The sequence below is a fragment of the Nesoenas mayeri genome, assembly GCF_963082525.1.
Source record: "Nesoenas mayeri genome assembly, chromosome: 6".
Lineage (NCBI taxonomy): Eukaryota > Metazoa > Chordata > Aves > Columbiformes > Columbidae > Nesoenas > Nesoenas mayeri.
In genome coordinates, this window is record NC_137545.1 from 10,019,088 (window position 1) to 10,034,730 (window position 15,643).

General features: G+C 40.8%; 1 protein-coding gene across 1 annotated transcript in view; it reads right to left on the reverse strand.

The window, feature by feature from the left end:
* The window catches only part of TRPM8 (transient receptor potential cation channel subfamily M member 8), a gene marked incomplete at both ends in the record, with an annotated part of 38,308 nt that extends 31,470 nt beyond the window's left edge, over positions 1–6,838 (reverse strand). The window contains 3 exons of the mRNA XM_080347089.1: positions 3,121–3,277; positions 5,048–5,121; positions 6,722–6,838. Coding sequence (XP_080203215.1) covers positions 3,121–3,277; positions 5,048–5,121; positions 6,722–6,838 — 348 coding nt within the window. The remainder of the gene's footprint in view (positions 1–3,120; positions 3,278–5,047; positions 5,122–6,721) is intronic.
* Positions 6,839–15,643: the final 8,805 nt, after the last annotated feature.

Below are 15,643 nucleotides of genomic sequence, written 5' to 3' on the forward strand. Positions count from 1 at the left end.
CAGTCTTATTTTGATTACATTATTAAAGCTTTAATTTGACTAGCTATGAATTCCAGGCTCCATGTGCACTGTGTCCCTATCATAACATACACCCATAACAGTATTTTAAGTATAACACATAACTTCAAACTTCTGGTAAAACTTGGACACTGTAGAAGTATAACAAAAAGCACACTAGATAGATAAACCGGCTTCAGATGGACCTACTATCTCTCCCTTTCTGTAAAAGGCTCTCCAGCTTTTTTGCTATGCTATATTTAAGACCTCCTTTATGATTTCATCACTGTCAGTAGTTTAAACATGGAGTTTTGGAAGCCAGTCATAGCTATACAACCCACACTAGGGGACAAAACGGAGTGACTTGGACCTGAATCACAGGAGACCTTGTATAGGCTGCCCAGTATATGCAGGAAAGCAAAGCCAAGGGACTAATTTTAAGAAGAAATGTCCTATCACTGAGGCATTTAACTTGAATGAAACAACATATTAATCTGTTCCAGGATGAGTTCAGAGAAGCAGTTACGGCATCTGGCTCAGAACAGCACATCCCAGAGGAGCCCAGCAGGTTCCAGCACCCACACAGGAGAGCTAAGGGACTCCCACAGCTTCTGCTCTAAGAATTGTCACCCACATGAAGCCTTGGGTGTTTTCCAAGAGAGAATACCCCACAGAACAGAAATCCCTAACAGAAGCACTAACTGCTCCACAGCAAATCTTTTTAGCTCTGTAGTTGGAAGGCATTTCTCCTAAAGCCCACTGGTACACCAAGTACCTTGTATCTGTACGATAACCTTTGCTACATCAACAATTAAGGTTCCCAGTTGAATTACTTATTTTCATCTATGCGTTCAATGTTCCAGCAACTCTATATTTGGCACTTGCCACCTCCAAAGTCCTCTGCAGGCTCGCACTGAAGCTGGGGAAACCCTCACTGCAGCCACTTTCTTTCTCCGAGGTACAACGGTGCCATCTCCTGGTGGATTCGGCTGGTGCACCCCAACAACGACCGATCCAATCCCAAACACAGGTGACACCGAGTATTTTTCGGCAGCTGAACTCAAAGGCATTCAGGAGAAGCATTTTTTTTTTGAGATTGAGGGCTACCAGAACATAAAATACAGCAACTGCAATGTCTTTGGATGTTACAAGATTTAAGCAATGATGTAAAAATTAAAGTGCAAGCAGGACTTACTAAATGTAGAAAAGTTATTGGTCTGTTCACATGTAATATTTCTGCTCAGGGCTTTTTAGGACTCATTCACCCTAAAAGGTATAATGCAGGGTTTAAAACCTCCCATCCCTCATGGATAATAGTCCGCAACTCCTATGTTACCTTGAGTTTTAAGTTCTCCCCACTGTACACAAGTTCAAAAGAAAACATATTGCAGGTGCCTTGCAATATAGGGAATGAGAATGAGGAATAGAGACATAACTGCAGGCAACGTGCTGATGGGATAGATTAACAGACTTACATACAGCATTTGAACAAAGTATGTTCTGAAAGATAAACAGTGGCCTTGAGATTCCTCATGAAACAACTGCGGGCACATAAACCAATGTCCAAGGTAGGAAGGGGGACACAATGTAAGGAAAGAACATTTAAGCTCCGAGAACTCAGAAACTTTGCAAGAGAGCACATAATTTCTTCTTTCAGTAAAGGTACACACCAGCTTACAACACAGTGGCATGAAGCTAAAATATGCATATCAACAAATATGTGAAGTACCTGGATCTCTTTAAGAGTGATTCAAAACCTTCAGTCCTACCTAACACCCAAATGCCTCCTGTTTCTGCTACTTTGCATAAAACAAACCCAATTAATTTACATAGAATGCTCTGATCTTCCTCATTTATTTTGAATGTTTCCAGCAAGCTGCGCTGGTGGTAAATATCAGACATTTAGAGGAGGCAGATGAGCTCAGCCACATGTGACTCCTCACACAGTATCAGTATAAATCACCGGAAGGAGCAACATTATTTTCTTCTTTCTACCCTTCCACTGTCCCCATCAAAAATCCGGGGAAATAATAATAATAATAATAATAATAATAATAATAATAATAAAAACACACACACAAGCAACCCACAACAAACCACACACCATAACACACAAACACCACCACACTCCAAGCAGAACAAAACCTCCTAAGTTCCACGGATACCTTACAACCCCATTGAATTTACAGTGTTTATAGCCTCCCCATCCTGGGCAATACTCAAAGTTCAATTGGTCACATGCCTGAGCAACCTGCTCTACATGGCCATGCTTTGAGGAGCAGCTTTGCCCAGAAAATTCCAGAGAGCTCTTAAAATCAAACTTGGATATCACCTCTGGATCTCACTGCACCTCCGAAGGCAAAGCACATCACACATGCTTCCATCCCAAGAGTTGCACTGATGTGCACTCTCACACCATTTTCTTTCTAAAGCATAAGTTAGTCCGCACTGGAAAGGTGCACTGTTTCAAAACCCAGCTTTATCTTGGCGTTGAAGTCAGACAATCACAATGCACCTTAATCAGGAGCTTGATCATTCTTGCACTTCAGCTTATCATGTTTGGTTCACCACTAAGACTGATAAAATGGTGCTAAGTTGCTGTTCAACACCATGACTTTTCAGTGTAGACATGGACCACCAAATGGCCACTGTAACTGCCCAGTGACACAGAGTACAGAGTCTGTGAGAGAGATCACAGATCTAGTGTAAATTTCTTCCTCCTTGCCCAGGACGTGCTGAACTGTATTATGGGCAATTACAGTAAAACCAGCTAAATGAAAAAAGAAAAGTAATAATTGAGCATCACCCTCATTCACCCATTCTGCTGTCATGTCTGGAAACAGATAACCTCTTTTCACTCCCATCATCAGCCTGTGAAACAAATAACACAGAAACAATTATTCTTTGTTACTTATTATCAAGGTGGGAGAAATCGGCTTGTCTCCTTCATAGCCAAACTGCTTGTCCTGGTTTCAGCTGTGGAAGCCCCTTCCCATTAGAATAAAATCAACTTCAGCTTGACTTTCCCGGCTTTTCAGGGGTTTCCAGAGGCGTTGGATTCAGGACTCTGAATATGGCTTACCCAACAAGAGCCTCTCACATGCCCTTGATACAATCACTTACCTTTCCTCTTTTTCCCATGTTTTCAAACTGAATGTCCCCAAAGGCATCAGTAGGAAGTTCCTTAGTGTGCTTCTTGTAGTTCCATTTCTCATTGTTATTAATCTGAGTGCCCTCTATGTGTTGATTTTCAGGGTATCCACACTTACATAAGTTGCCCCTGAAAGAAGAGTGAATAGGCATGAAACCTCACAGTTATCACCCTGAGCACAGGTAAATAAGTTCTGATAAGTTGGTTAACAAGAAATAGAAATTTCTCACAACTGAAACCACCTTCAAAGCTCCTGCTCAACTAGGACATTTCTAAGAAGAGTCATTCTGCAGCAAACCTGGAGCTGGCAGCTAATTTTGTGATAACAGCACAAAAAAAAAAGATGGGGAGACAAGGCAAAAGAAACACTATTAAGAGCACTGTGCAATTTGGCAATATTCAGGGCAAAATAAACAAATCAAACAATGCCTTGGCTGAAAATGATCAAGATGAGGGCATAAATTTGTGTGCTTACAGTGACCTTCACAGTTCACTTGCAGACTGCACATGAGATTGAGCAATGCCCTCCTGTGAAGGCAAGTCACTCCACATCTCTTTGAAGGAGAAAAAACTTATATGGTTTCTTCTACTCTGCTGTAGCTTTAAAATAAAACCAGCTTACCTTAAAAATAGATAGACAAAAAAAAATAACCCAGCAAGTATCAAGTACGACGTGCAATACTTTCCCAGTAGGCTTGTAGGAAGGGAAGCTGATAAGAACCAGCTCTCCCATCGCTGTTGGTCCTTTGCCAGACATCCCATTTGAGATGGCAGAAGAGGACCTCAAGACTTTCTGAAATGAAACTAATTCCCCTCCCTCTCTCTCTCTCTCCAAAGCATTTTTCCTCTCAGCTTCAGAGGAGAATGGAGTTACTGAGAAGCCCTCAGAGCTCTATATTAGGACTTGTGCAGCTGCATTAGTTTGATCACTTGTCTTCTGAGATTGCAGGAAAAAAAAAAAAAAGAAAAAGCAGCAATATTATAGTCCTCAAACTTAGATCACATGAGTAATTGTGCCTGAAAATGGAGCAAGAATAATATACCTAAACAGAACATCAGCCTTGAGCAAAACCTAGCAACCACCTGTCTCTGCTGTAAAGAATTGTGCATAGAATTTGTGATTGGGTTTAAAAGGAAAATTTAAGTTCTGCAAACCTCCGATACACACATAGTTATACACCAATACTAGTGCTGCTACTGCATCCCTAAAAGCACCTATGTATTGCCACAGTTATGCTTCAAACAGGGAATTTTATATGAAAGCCCTCTAACAGAGCTGCTGGAAGGCATGCTGACAGTAAGCACGAAGGTCAGGCCCCTAGTTTTGCATTAAGTTCCTTGTGGAATAAGTCAAACTGATATATTTCTAGTGTTTTCACCAACTCCAGACAGCCTAGGCCAGTGGCCACCAAAGTGGGGGACGTATTAAATGAACTTCAAAAAAAATATGAAAAGAGTGTTTATTTTGCCTTCATTTAATCCTTTGTTATTTTTATGTGTTTCATAGCATTCAAAATATAAGCACATTAGTATAGTTCATAAATAAACATATGTTGGAGGTATGCTTGCAACATTATTACTGATGAGGTGTGCAATCAAAACAGTTTGGAAAACACTGGTCTAGAGCTGAGAGAAGCACTCCAGGGTGCCTTTCTGACCATCAGACTTACAGCTGTTCTGACCATGCCTGCAAAATATCCACTGTAAACAAGCAGTGAAGATGAAAGGAGTTGTACAAGCATGCAAAACAGAGGTGAGGTTGCCCTGCTGGATTCAAACTCATCAGAAAAATGTTTGCTTTCCCCCAGTCGCTGCCACATGGCTTTGCAGGCAGAAATACCATCAGCTCCCAGCCCCCTTTCCCCCACACTTCTTGAACAAGGAAAAAAGTCTGCTTACATTGACTTGGTGTCTTTCGTAAAATAGACACATTCTCTCTTCTTAAAGTTTTCTTGAATGAAGTTGACCAAATCCTTCAAAAAGAAAAATATTACTTTTGATAACTCATTCAACATGAGAAACCTCAGGAACAGCATAATCAGTTTAAACACAAAGTGAATAGTTCGAATTCATAAGTCTCCTTTCTCAAAGGGGATGATGGGAGGCAACTACAAAGTACTGATGAGAGTCAAAAGGACACAAAAGACTTAAAAATCACAAATAGGCATTCCAAAAAACATCTGATACCAGTATTTTTATATCTATGACACACAATATCTATTTAGGAGGCAGCAGATAAGGCTTGCCCCTCCAAAAAAAAAATCTCTAAGAGCAAACCATATTTGATACCTTAAGAGTTGCTGAAGAGCTTATTTTTAGTTTTTAATCCACAAGACCAACTTAGAAAACACCTTTCACAAATGCAGCAGCACAATATGGTCAGCTGCAGACTATTTCTCAAAATAGAACATTTCTATTGACATGCGTTGCCATGTTTTCTAATAACTTGCAGCACCGACGATATTTTTCAACCAGCAGTTAACTCTCATCTAAATAATGCTTAAAATAATATAGTAAACACTCTTTCCAAGGAAAAAAAAACATATATATACATACACATTTATGTCCTCTTGGGTAGGGGCTACCTTAATTCAACACAAAAAGACCCCAGCAGGAGACCTGAACAGCTGAAGTCATGCTTTATGTGAGCTCACTGGAATGCAAAGTCTCTCCAGTTTAAGTATTAACTCTCATAGTAACCATGAAACTCCACAAGTGCACAGGAAGCTTCCAAATCTGGGGGATGCAAATTGACTCCTGATCTGCCTTTGCAGGCTAGCAAAGCAGAACAAGAAGTTTCTCACTTGTTGATAAAGATTTTGAGGCTTGGGGTTTTTGTTTGTTGGTTTGTTTTTAAGCACAGCTTGGATTAGTAAACCAAGATTTAATTTGGGATGAAAAAGGAAGACATAGAGCTGTAGCTTAGTTTACCTTTTTGACAGAACATATATAGTTAAACAGCAGTTCAAGTCACTCCAAGCAGAAAAGCAGAAACAGTATAATATCCAAAACACAGAAAATGAAAGAATATAATTAGCCAGTAAAAGCCACAATGATTCAAGACCAAAAAAAAAAAATATAAAAGGGAGAGGTAAGCACTTGCTAAAACCCTAAAAGCGAGTCATTAGGACTCTTGCAAGCCCATCAGAAGCAAGAAAACTGCCAAACAAACGCTGTGATCAGCAAATGATTGAGGCTTTTCAAAGGATGTTTAACATAATTATATGTTGTCTGCCTTTGCCATCAAGAAACGTGAAGAGGCTCGAGTTCCTCTTTACAGCGACAGAGGATTTGTCTCTAACTGAAATGTGAAAAAAGATTTAAAACCAGAAGCGACTGAGGAAGCACAATAAAGAGTTACAGGGATCAAAAGAAATGCAATACCTCCTTAGGCTTCCTCCATGTAAACAAAGCTGCTACTGCTGGAAGTGTCCCTGGCTGGGAAAACTTCTCCAGAAAGAGAAAACTGAAAAAAATCCATCATCCTTCTTCCTGACATGAACTTATTAATAACCTCTGGTGTCTACTCTCAAGACAGCAGCCAAGCTTACCAGGGATGTACCAGATACTCACGGCATCACTGCAGGACACATCTGTGCTGCGAGACATGCTGGAATAGAGGAGCCTGGAACTCTCAAAATTCCCATTTCTTCGGTTCCGCATGGTGCCCATAGAAACCTGAAAGGGCATAGTATAGGGGGAAAAATAAGGAGCAATCGTCATCTCTTTTACTAGATAAAAACCAGCAAGGACACTTAGTGCCCTTGGAAGGGAGAGGTTATTAAAATCCAGTATAAGTAATTAGGAAAGAGTATTTATTCCCAAAACGTGTAAATAACATTCAAAGAAAATATTTTCTCTAATTTGATATCACAAAGAAACTTTCCTCTGTCTTTTCTTACTCAAGATAGAACCTCAAGTCAACGTGCTTTGAGAAAAACATGCCAACCTGTTCAGTTCAATTCCCTTCCCATCTGATGGGTGGGCTGAGGAACTTGTGCTATTCCACGTTTTTATACAACGAGCAAAGCCTAACCCAGCGTGTTTAAAAATTAAGTAGGATATTAAGAAAAAACATTTCAATCACAGAGAACACCAACTGCAGTGTACAAAGAAGCTGGCCTGGCAGCATACCAGAAGCTTACAGTAGATGCAACACCCAAACACTGATCCCTCAGGTCTCTGTCCCCTTCTGTATCAAGGACAGTCAATGTGTGCAACCTGAAAAGTGGATTTAAAGTTTATAGAATCCAAAGTTATCAAGTCACCCTTGGAAACAAACACACTTGAGATGCCCTCTAGATACCTCACTGTCTTTGACGGAGCATCACTTCATTTGCACCAAATCACAGAACAAAGTTTCATTTATGTTAACAGCAAGTACTTCAATTCCCTTTATGTTACTTTGCAAAATAATATTGGAAAGGGTCTTTTCCTGAAAGGAATGCTGGCAACCAGCTAGTGCTGTGAACTCAAACTCTACCATGTCCAACACTTGTCTCTCCAGCTTTTTCCCCTGGCTTGCCTCCCAGGGGATATTGCCATGGTATGGCAAAAAGCATCCCTTCCCAGACACAGGAACACACATTATTCAGTTCTGTTCAAGCATTCCTGTGTAAATATAATTTCCAAGGCCTAAAAAACACTTCATGCAAGGGAGAACAAGATTAACTGGTCCAGTTAATCAATTCAAATAGAGTTTTTAATTTGACCACATAGACCTAGCACCTCTGGAAAGTGGAGTTCACCAAAAGCCTGGAAAAACAAATGATCGTTGTAAGGCAACAGCAATGCTGTCTCTCAAAGAATGGCCAAGAGCACAGCATTTCAAACAGGGCAATCATTCCTGTTCCACAAAGAGAAGAGCCTATTCCAAAAGCATGGCTCCCTGCAGAGAAAGAAGAAAGGAAGGCTATACACCCGCTGCAAAACAAAACCAGAACAAACAGCTGAAATTTCACCTCAGGCCTCCAAAGACAACACTGAACTAAGACTGCATGCCTTGAGAGAATCATGTAGTATTGCAATTCAGGCATAAACCTGAAAACCTGGTACATAGGCTGGCTGTTTGGCTACAATTCAGGTGGCCACCACATGCACCTGAACTTCCAAGCACCACACCACCTTCCACAGACCCCCACCACAAAGATTTAGAATGCTCAGCCCAGAGGAGTAACAAAAAACCTCTTTTCCTTCCAAACCCAATGGTGTGCAATCTTTTCATCTCCCATCATGATCTCTCAACTAATTTCAACTCTGAAATACTGATCCAAAGGTGACTTCTCAAAATACATTGAGAAGTTGAGAGCTACAGCTGTGCTGGCCTAAGCCTTCCACATGGCAAGTCTTTTCAGCTGCAGATAAATGTCAGACTATACACACTTGCTCAAGGTTTCTACCTCAGACCAATTTATTCCGTCTCTCAGCACTGCAGAAAGGTGTTAGAGCTGCAGAACAAAGCTCAGTCCTGCTTTGAAGTTTGTAAGCTCCTTTACCTTAATAACTCCAGGACTCCCCATCTTCAGAGCAAGGGTAGAAATCTGGCAAACTTTGTACTAGATTTAGGAAAAGACTTTGTGGTAAATTTACTAAAATGGCTCAGCACAACCAGAGACTAGAACAAACTGACCTCCAAAGAAGCCACCAGTTTGATCAGGCTCTGCTTCAGATCTCCAGAAGAGAGTCATGGCTTTGTTTGCCCAGGAACTATAAGGGTCTATGGATGGAGAAAGCATCCATTCCCTTAAATGTTGTGCTCAAGGACCTCTTCTATGCAAAAAGGGATAAGAAAAAGAGGAAGCCATAAACAAGAAAAAAAAGAAAGGAAAACCTGACTGACAGGCAGTAACAGGGAGTGAGGAGACCTAAATCTGGTCAACCATACTAATTGATAAGGGTATATTGAATGTGGGAATGTTTATTCCAGAGACATTATCTGATGGGGCAGGTTTATCAAATGGGATATGAAGGAAAAAGGGGAAGCCACACACAAATTATACAGAGGCTCAAACCTGGCAGGCAAATGTAATGGAGACAAAGACAAGAAAAAACACCTTGTCAGTCACAGTAATTGGTGGGTTAGCAAGACATCATACAAACTGGCACTCTGTGGCTGATAAAGGTGCAAATCCAAGATTGAAGGATGTTGGATGGGGCTGGTGGAACCCTATCAGCTGAAAAGCGGAAGGCAGACAAGGCAGAACAGAGGAGGAATAGGCAGAAGAGGGTACAAAAAAGGGCCCTTAGCATGTGAAATGGGGCCAGTGGGCTTGTCCAGCTGAGCCCTGCACCTGATCACTGCAGTCTCTATTTTCTTAATAAAATATTTTTTAATGCTGGGGTGCTGGGCAGGCAGAGGGGCTGAGCCAGTGCTCAATGGTTCTGCAAATATCTGTATGCTTGTGGACCCCAAGAGTGTTGCAAGTGCCTGCACTAGTGACCTCCTGGTCCAAAGGGAACAGCTTCCTTCCAGACAGGTAAAGCACTCAATGAAGCCAAGAACAGTCAAACTACCATTTCTGCTCATGAAATCTTCAGGACTCTGCTACTACCCAATTCACCAACAGATGACCAAACACAGTGGTTCTTGCTTTATAGTTTGGCTACATAGTCTGGTCAAATGCAGTCTGGCTTTACCTTCCTTAAGTACAGGACAGTCTGCTGTCCACCTATAGGCCTGCCTGGCTTCTCACAAACCATCTAAACACCAAACAAGTCCAGGGTCCTCCAGGTAACATCCCCCTTCCCTGCATGACCCCGACTTCAGAGCATATCAAGAAGAGCCCCGGAAAGAAAAAGTCCACCAAGACAAGACTGGTAGCTCCCACACTGCATTTCCAAATGGGGCAAGCCACTAGAAGACAGCTGAGCTTGATATTGGGGTTATGACGTGTTTGACCCTGCACCTTAAACATTAGTTCTTCCCTCTCCAGGCAGCACACGAGCTTTGCACATTTTACCTAGTGCAAGGATAGCTCCCAGGCACAAGCAGAGACAGAGCAGCAGCTATCGAAGCTCCTGCAGTTGCTTTGCTACAAAGACAAGCTGCCAGAGGAACTTAGATGGCTACAGCCACAAAGCAATCATCCTGCCCTTGTCAAGTGCTAACTTCGGTAACGACGAAGAAAAAAAGGATGGCTGAGAATGTTGTCCCTAAAAATGTTATTTAAAATAAACACACACCACACATAACTTAAATGGAGGAAGAAAGTCAACTGTGCATCGGGAGATGTATTTCCTAATAACCCAGTACACAATTCTTATTTCATACAACTGATGTTTGGTATAAAGATGCTTTTAAAGCTGTAATTCAAGATAAAAGTTCCACAGGAATAAATACATTTTGGTCTGGATATATGCAACATGCTCATTGGCAAAGTTTTACTTCACTTGTTGATTTGTTTAGTAAGTTAACACCAGAAAAGTGACTATGGATGTAACTGTACAAAGAGAAGATTAAAAGGAAACATGGACATTAAATTATTCATTCAAGACACTGAAGTATTTCAAGCTGGTCTCATTGCTTTTGTAAATGATTGATAAGAATGAATGTACTGCAAACTGAAAAAAAAAGCAAGTGCAAAGGAACCCTGAAAACATTGGACTTATTTGTAAATTCAAGTTTTGAAGAGCTGCATTGATATTACAGTGCAAGCAAAGTTTAACTCTATAAGCATCAGAAATAACACAGCAATCGTACATACTTTAAAAAATGAGACACAGCTGCAGTTAATGTAACAGGAAAACACAGTTCAGTTTCTAGCACATTTCCAACCCATGAAATATATAGCAAGACAGTTTTAAAGCACTGATCTGTGCATTAAGGCATAACATTCTTAAACTAACACATTTGAGCATAATAACCATTAGATAAACACCAGAATAATCCTCCAAAGTATAAGACTATTACTCTGACTTCCACAGCACTTGAAAGAGCAGATTCCAAAGAAATCTTCATCCTGCAAATAACTAGCAAAAAAGAAAGTGATAAAAATTACTACTTCTAAAGAGACTTTAATCAATAGGCTTTCAAAAACTTTGCTGATACTGAATAAGCAACATCAGCTTCCATTCTCAGAAAGGTTTCAGATAAATCCAACCACTATTTGCATAGCATAATTCTAGCAACTAACATTTTATGTGAAAGCTTCCAAAAAGAAAAGGATGTTGCCAAACTTCAGATGCACAGCCATCTCAGTTTCAGCATATTAAAAGTATACACACTTCAGTACAGAAAACCAATGTCTAATCACCTACTGCTGTGGAGCACTTACCAAAGTCTCCAGGATACGCCCCAGCAATCCTACTGAAATCATTACTCAAAGAGGAACGTTTTGATATACTTCAGCTTGCAAAGCCCCACCTTTTTCATCTGTGTCATGCTTTCCTTTCAAGGGAGGGCACAGAGAACGAGAGAAGGCACACGAGCAAGCGATGGCAGCTTTATTCACCAGTAATTAAGGCAGGCATAGCTTTAGCAGGACACAGGAAACAAGAGTTACAGGTCATTTGGAAGAAAAAAGCAATACTTCTGCCCCATCTGCTGCCAGTATACTGCAGAAACTGCTAACAACACTGAAGCCACAGTTATGCAATCAACAGCACTCTTACAAAGCCAGAAATAGAAGAAAAATTTTGTGGGAATAAGTAATTAGATTTAAATGTATCAAAAGATAATGAAACAGGATTTTATAACTGATATTTTGATTTGACAAATATCTTTACCCTTAATTCCTTAATTTTTTGTCTGACACTCATTGGCACAAAATAATCTGGTTTCCTTCTTGCCTTCTGCTACTGACTTTGGTGAGAGTCATTGCTATTGCTGTGATATTCACAGTGACTCCTTGGAGATCCACATCAATCCCAGCGCACTCTCCAAGCAGAAAGCAGAACCATCTGGTGTGCTGCTGGAAAACCTTCTACATCCTTCTAATCACCCACTTTGGGCAGATGTCACCACCCTCACCAGCTCAAGCACTCCACCCCACAATCCCATTTGACTTTGCACTGAACCAGATGAGTATGCAAGGAGAAAATAGATCCAGCTGTAGAGGGCAGAAGCTTCTTAGCCTTCAGCAATCTGAAAGTCACAGAAAGAACAAAGTTAATGCTGCTCAAAAGGCCCAATACAAAACAAGTATGTGCTATAATTAAAGAGGTGCTGCTAAAATACAACAATTAAAAGCAAGCCAAGGCATTTTGAGTTTTTTGATGGTCGGAAGCTCACAGTGTTATTTCTGGTTAATCAGGGGCATCTCCAAACTGTGCAAACATGTGTTCTGAACTGTGATCCCAGAGCATCCAGACCAAAGAACCTGCTGCGACGCACTTGGCTCCCTCCACTCATCCAGCTCCAGGCTCTTCTCCCCTGAAAAGCCCAACACAGGGAACGATGCACACAGGAATCTGTTCCCAGCATGCAGTCAGTGAGCGGGGATATATGACTGAACAGCCATCAAAGCTCAGCAAAAAAAAAAAGCAAAGCTACTTCTGTAGCTTTTGCAAGAGCAGGAGTGAGAAGCCTCAGATGCACTTTTCTCTCCAGCCATGGTGAGACAGGTACTGCTGCCCTGCAAGGACCTGCAGCTCCAGGAGCCCAACCAACTTGGTCAAGTCATTCTGCCAAGAGCCATTGGCAGAAGGAACAGAGCTGAATTTTTTCCAGCCAACAGCCTGGCCTCAGAGCAATCTTTCCTTCTGTCATGGAGACAGCTTTATTTACCTTAAATCTCACATTACCTTAGAACATACACATCCACATTTCCATGAGTTTTCGCTTAGGGGCTTAACTTCACACTGCAGCACCTAACCATGTCTGCCATGCAATACACACCACACATCAGCAATTAATGACGTAGGAACAGGCAGCTGCCATATGCTTCATTGTTCCAATTGAACTTTCCTTCCTGGCTTGGTTATAGAATTGGCTCAACTATGAAATAAGTAGCAAATGGACTGAAGAAGCTTAGACATTAAATGTTACTAGGAACACAAGATAACCACACAAAACTAAGCCTTAACTAAAGCCATAATGCCTGTAATTTCATACGCATCTCTCCACTTCCCTTGTCCTGTCAGACCTATTCTCACATTGTCTACTTCAAGCTGATAGCAAAGAACAGTTAAGAGTTTAAAATATTGGAGGCTATTGTGCAGTCTGTATTTACTTGCTATGCACTGCCAAACAGATAAAAAATGTTTTGTTTCATTTCCTCACTCAACCTGGACCCAACAATGTAGGATACACATTCATCAACCATGAGAGAAACTCTTCTTAAAACAACATAAGCTTGGGACCTCTCATTTAAGTCAGTAGGGACCACCATCCTGCCCATCTCTACTACATGCATTCAGCCCAAAACATAACTCATCCAAATTATCCACTGCTCCTAAGAAACATGCAGAAACATATTCAGATACGCAATTAATCCTGAGAGGGAGCGAAATCACTTATGTACATATTCTGTCAGACTTCACAAGAAGATAATTTTCAGAAAAAGACAGCAGCAATTTGGTCATGCATCAGTATTTCTGAAGTACCGAACATGAATCTTTATTGTGGTTTATACCTGCACTAAGTACCTCAGTCACTGCCCTGTGAAACCAGTGTGGCTGATAACACTCAAGACGACAAACTAATGAGTACATAAATCAGGAGCTCAATCATTCACTTTCAAAAGCACCTGCAGAGCTGGGGAACAAACCCTTCTACCTGGTTCTATTACACTTCGAAAAACAGGAGCTCAGGCAGATTTTTGGGGCCACTTCATGGTTTTTAAGAGTAGTAAATCCCTCCCTATCTACAGTAAGAGAGTGGGCACCACCAGCATAATTCAGATATGCTCTCCGAACACGTTAGGAAGTTTTTAATCTACCTGGGCAAAAATTATCAATATTGTCCACAGACAAGAGCTCCTCCATGGGCAATAATTCAAATTTCCCAGCATTCTTGGTCTGAGAAGACACATGCAAGTATTCCAAACCTGCAGTAATGATACCAAGTGATAAAAAATACACTAATATTTACTGTATTCCAGCAAAAGCAGGTTTGTCTCCAGAGAGATCTCAGTGAGAATATGCTAAACTGCACAGAATTTGCTGTCTTTTCTAATTCACAGAAAGCATATAACTCTAGTTTTAGAGTAAATAGGGGTGAATATTTGTGAGCAACAGAAAAGGCGTTACTACGAATCCTGGCCAAAGTGCTATATTTCTAAGATCAATTAAATAAAAGCGCTTTTATGCTCAGGTTCAGCATTCAGACCACCAGTGTCATTACCTATGCAGAAATCAAAATACAGCAAGCACTTGTATCACTAAGAAATGGAAATTCACATAGATATGAAAAGATTTTCCATTGTGCCAAGAACACAGAAGAGACTGCAAGGAAGAAAGATGCTTCTGCACACCAGTAAACCTTATGATCCTTTCAAAAAAAAAAAAAAACCTATAAAACAAGAGAGCAATTTTAAAGCAAATAGTGCCTGAAGAGCTACAGGAATTTCTGAACCCTGCAGCCTCTGCTTTGCAGAAAATCAGGTACTATGGGGTTCAGTGTCAGTGGTTAGCAGTAAATAACCTTCTATACCAGGACATACAAGAGCTTAAGAGTGGCTTTTTATTGGTGAAGGCAGAATTGACAAGTGTACCTGTTAGGGTAACCAATTTATTAATTCTCTTGTAAAGTTTTTTTTGTGGGTTTTTTTGTTTTATTGAGGGGGCTTAGTTTATTTTTTGTTAGGTTTCTTTTATTATTATTATGTCAGTCTCACTTAATCACATCAAGAGGGATTTTTAACACCAAGGAGACTGCCATGGGCTGACAGCATTAAAGTCACCACTACGGGCCATGAAATCTTTTATTAGGAACAAGATAGTTTTAGCTGATCTTTGAGCCACACATTATTAGCCCACTGCTCAAAGACAATGCCTTACCAGTGTTTCGCAGGTGGGATTGCACAGCATGGCCACCACAGAATTCAATAGCTGAAAGTACTGTTGGGTCACCTGTTCCCACCTGAAACTCAGAGAAGAATCCAAGTAAAAATAAAGATGGGTTTTGCAACACTATTGAGGCATGCTGGATCAAATGGGCAAAAAGGTGAAAAGCTTATTCTGTCAAGTGCTAATCACTGTCCATCCCTAGTCTAAATTGTCCCCATGGAGAACTAGAGAGAACAAAATGCCAGATACCACTGTAAAACTGCCAGGGTACTTACTAATTACAGAAGCTGTAGCAAAGTGCTACACAGAGGCTCATGAAGAACTTTTTTTTTCAGAAATCCCTCCAGATTTATTTTGCTTTGGCTACTAGCTGGTAACACCATTCCTGTTTCTGAACAGGAACCAGACACTGATGCAGTTGCACATAGAAGCTTGTTTACTGCCTATGACCTGCCTTCTGTACCCCCTTTTATTGCTTATGCTAACCACCCACTTTTTCCACTTTTATCTAAACTGCAGAAACTCACCTTGAGCAGGGGTAAGAGCTCA